Source organism: Malus sylvestris, chromosome 14, assembly GCF_916048215.2.
Source record: "Malus sylvestris chromosome 14, drMalSylv7.2, whole genome shotgun sequence".
NCBI lineage: Eukaryota > Viridiplantae > Streptophyta > Magnoliopsida > Rosales > Rosaceae > Malus > Malus sylvestris.
Window position 1 is genome coordinate 2561699 of NC_062273.1, and position 4405 is coordinate 2566103.

The following is a 4405-nucleotide window of genomic DNA, read 5'->3' on the forward strand; positions in this document are numbered from 1 at the left end:
GCCAACTATAGCGTGCAATCCAATTTGCGACACTCTCAACACTTTGTAATTTTTTTTTGAAGAACTACTCTCAACATTTTTGAGTCCAATCCACATCGATAACCCTGTTAATTATCAAGACAGAAATCTGACATAGCGCTACCGGATGTGTTGCACTAGAAATTGAAAATTGTCAAAACCGAAACTGCACGAAAATGACTGAAATCAAAAGTATAATTTTAGATAACCTTTGCATTGTTTTTCTTAAAAAAGTCGTTACTATGTCTATTAATGCAGTTAGAAGTGTCTCACGTTATTATGCTCAGCATCAACCACCTTTGCGTGAAACAAGTGTCTCACATTTACTATTAATAGGAGTAGGGTGTGATCATGAATATGCATGAAAGACGGCCTCATACAAGTGTAAGAAAAGTTCTTCTCCTTATTGACCGCCGTGACGAATACCACCTTGTGTCTCGCTGAGCCTAGTTCTATATATAGATAACTCAATCCCTATTTATCCAATAGCTCTTCTCTTATCTTTCTCATTGCACGTTGTAAATATGGATATCTTAAGAAAGTTAGCTCCAGTTTTTTTATTCGTTTCATGTGTTTTTCTGATCACAAACAACAATGGAGTAGAAGGGTCGCATAGGATTTACTCTAGGCTTCAGAATGTTCCTGCCGGTGAGGTGAACCAAGTCCACAGAACTGCCTACCACTTCCAACCTCCAAAGCACTGGATTAACGGTATTTTTCCAAATCATCATGCCTGATTTTCTGATCCAGGGTTCATAAATTGTAAATAGAAGTTTATAGATAGGACTTGTTCATAAGTTTTGTATCAGCTGACAGTTTAATCCCGATCTGCATGAAGGAAGAAGCCATCATTGCCCTAACAGATATTTCATGAATAAATGGCAAGCATGCACGTAATATGTGCCCTCGATATAATTGTATATGATGGCAACATTCTTAATGAACCCGGAGGTTTCTTCTACTTTTTCTTAATGCTATACGAAAATTAGTGAAAAATAATTGAAAAGTAACTGGTTAGTTTTTGGTTTGATATTTACATAGGCACTATTGTGCATGTGAGATTTCTTAATTGCTTGTTACTTCCCCTAATACATCATCATAATCACCATAGCAGTACTAATAATTATTCTATATTATTCCTAAATCTTTTAAAGATCACATTATTTCACTGACTCTTTTGTTTTGTTTCCAATTTCCATGGTGGCCAATAATTGAAAAATTCTCTATCGACAGATCCAAATGGTGAGTACCTTTGGAATAATGTTATTTGTATCACATTTTGACTACATTGCTGACTGCCTCTTTAATAGAGGTGGACTCCACTTGTGTGTATGAAACTCACCTATAAATATTAGAGAGTTGGTGAGCAATGTGGTGAATGGGGTCCAAATAGAAGTGCTTTTTAGTTAATCCCTTAATTACCTGTTAGTTTTAATCTTTTCCGCTTTGACATGCAAATTGAACAGGACCCATGTTCTTCAATGGTTTCTACCACTTATTCTACCAATACAATCCCAAAGGTTCAGTGTGGGGAAACATAGTGTGGGCACACTCAGTCTCTAAAGACCTCATCAACTGGGAAGCCCTACCAAACGCCATATTCCCCTCAAAATCCTTTGACATAAACGGCACGTGGTCTGGCTCCACCACCATTCTCCCCGGCAACAGGCCGATCATCCTCTACACTGGCCTCGACAATGACAAGCGTCAGATCCAGAGCTACGCAGTTCCAGTAAACATTTCCGACCCCTACCTTCGTGAATGGGACAAACCCGATGACAACCCTTTAGTCCTCCCTAGCTCGGACATGAATGCGAGCCAATTTCGTGATCCCACGACTGCATGGTGGCATAACGGTCACTGGAGAATGTTGGTGGGTGGCAAAAGAAAGAAATCAGGGATGGCCTGGTTGTATAGAAGCATTGACTTTAAGCATTGGATCAAGGCCAAGCACCCTCTTCACTCTGCTCCCCTAACCGGTATGTGGGAGTGCCCCGATTTTTTTCCCGTTTCCTTGCACGGCAAGAATGGATTGGACACGTCGAGAGTTGGCAACGATGTGAAGCATGTGTTTAAAGTGAGTCTTGATGAAACTAGGTATGAGTACTACACTGTTGGGCAATATGAGCCTGAGACTGAAGTCTATGAGCCGGATAAAACTTCGGCCGACGGCAGGGAGGGATTGAGATTCGATTATGGGAATTTTTATGCTTCAAAGACTTTTTTTGATTCTTCAAAGAACAGGAGGATCTTGTGGGGTTGGGCTAATGAGTCTGATTCAGCTGATGATGACACGGCTAAGGGATGGGCTGGAATTCAGGTATATCATAATTGCTTATTTGTTCTCTAGGCCTAATATTTCTTTTCTCTCTCACTAGTTTTATAAGGGTCACAATGTTAGGCCACATTACTTACATAATGTTATTGAGACGCACAAAACTGACACATTTATTTATTTACTCTTAAATAAAAATAGCTGACATGCTGACATGCTCACTCTCTAATAAAGTTTTGGAAGAATCACAATGACCACAATATTGGTGACAATAATGTTATTTTAGACACATTTGCTGACACATTCTCTAATAAAAATGAGAATTTTATTGTATACGGGGGTCAACACATATCAGAGAGAGTGCCAATAAATGTTTCCGTTATCTATAAACCAATTGATCCTACATACCTCTGTCAATATGATCTACAATTTAGTCGAAACAAGTCATTGTTTTCTATAATTAACTAGCAATATAATTATATGTAGAACTACATGGAGATCCCTTAATGTTTTTTCTTTCATGGGTGGTATAATTTCGTAGGCAATTCCAAGGACTTTGTGGCTGGACCCGAGTGGGAAACAAGTGCTGCAATGGCCAGTTGAAGAATTAGAAACTCTGAGGGGACAAAAGGTCGACTTGAACGACATAAAAAATATGAAGCAGGGAAAACTTGTTCAAGTTAAAGGAATAACTGCTGCTCAGGCCGATGTTGATGTTACATTCACATTAGAGAGCTTGGACAAAGCCGAGGAGTTTGATCCTAATTGGGAGAAGCTCGATGCAGAATCAGTTTGTGCCCTAAAGCGTTCGAACGTTCCAGGTGGGGTTGGTCCGTTTGGGCTTGCGACGTTGGCTTCACAAAACCTAGAGGAGTTTACTCCGGTGTTCTTTAGGGTTTTCAAAACTAAAGAGAATAAGCATAAGGTTCTCATGTGCTCTGATGCAAAAAGGTTTGTCTTTTGCCCTAGTCCTATCTACCTTTCTTATTAATAAACTACTATTCTAACTTTGATAGGATTATGTTTACTATATATATTTAACCCTTAAAATATTTGGATGGGGCAGTTCTACTTTGAGGCCGTTTGACATCAAACAGTATAGACCATCATTTGCTGGCTATGTAGATGTAGATTTAGCTGCTGAGAAGAAGATTTCTCTAAGAAGTTTGGTACGCATAACTTGAACTCTTCCCTTGTCAGTTTAAATACTACTCATTTTCTATAAGTCATTAATTAATTAAGAACTCAAAACTAATGTCATTTTTTTCGCGATTTCTAATTGCAGATTGATCATTCAGTTGTTGAAAGTTTTGCAGCTGGTGGAAAAACATGCATCTTATCCAGGGTTTATCCCACCTTAGCTATTAAGGATGATGCTCAATTGTTTGTGTTCAACAATGGGACTGAGCCTGTTACTGTACAAACCCTCGCCGCATGGAGTATGAATGCTCCTAAGCAAATGAACCAAAACTTGGAGTTCTGATGTAAATATTAAGGGAAATGTATGCTTGGTTAAGCAGTCAGGCTCTTATAATAATATAGGGAGAAAAACGGGGTATCACACACTCATTAGCCAAATATAGGCTTTAGCCAATAAGCTTGGCTTTCCTCACCATACATTGTGATATTTGAATCCCAATTTTGATTGAATAAATACTGTTTAAATATGGAGTCAATGAATAAATGTGTTAAATTAGATGCATTAAGTCTTTGAGTTAATGTAAGGGATAAGTAAGTTTTCATGCCTCCGCCCTCTCTAAAGTTATATCAACTTGGGAAGCGGGGGGCGGGTAGTTGTGTCAGTGTATGTGTGGGGAAGGGATAATTTCAGCAGAGACAGAGTATATCAATTTGACGTCGAGAGAGAGGTTGTCACATCATGCCCGTACCTTTTTTTTAGGATAATACTAGAGATATCAAATTTTTAAATCAAATCTTATAATCAAATTATGTTTTGTTTATGATTGGATTATCATTTAATTGTTGATTAATATGCTTATTTTTTACTAGTAACATGATTTGCAAATTTTGTTTAAAACCTTGGTTTCCTAGCATTATCCCCTCTCTAAAGTTAGAGGGATAATCGTTAGATGGGTTGGAATATCAAGGGGT

At 38.2% G+C, this 4405-nt stretch overlaps 1 protein-coding gene across 1 annotated transcript; it reads left to right on the plus strand.

Annotated features, from left to right (window-relative positions):
* The first annotated feature begins 511 nt into the window (after positions 1-511).
* On the plus strand, positions 512-3960 carry LOC126598468 (beta-fructofuranosidase, insoluble isoenzyme 1-like). Its single transcript, XM_050264833.1, has 6 exons — positions 512-729; positions 1252-1260; positions 1485-2338; positions 2835-3244; positions 3360-3462; positions 3579-3960. The coding sequence occupies exons 1-6, from the start codon at positions 543-545 to the stop codon at positions 3774-3776; spliced, it is 1761 nt and encodes a 586-aa protein (XP_050120790.1). The 5' UTR covers positions 512-542; the 3' UTR covers positions 3777-3960.
* Positions 3961-4405: the final 445 nt, after the last annotated feature.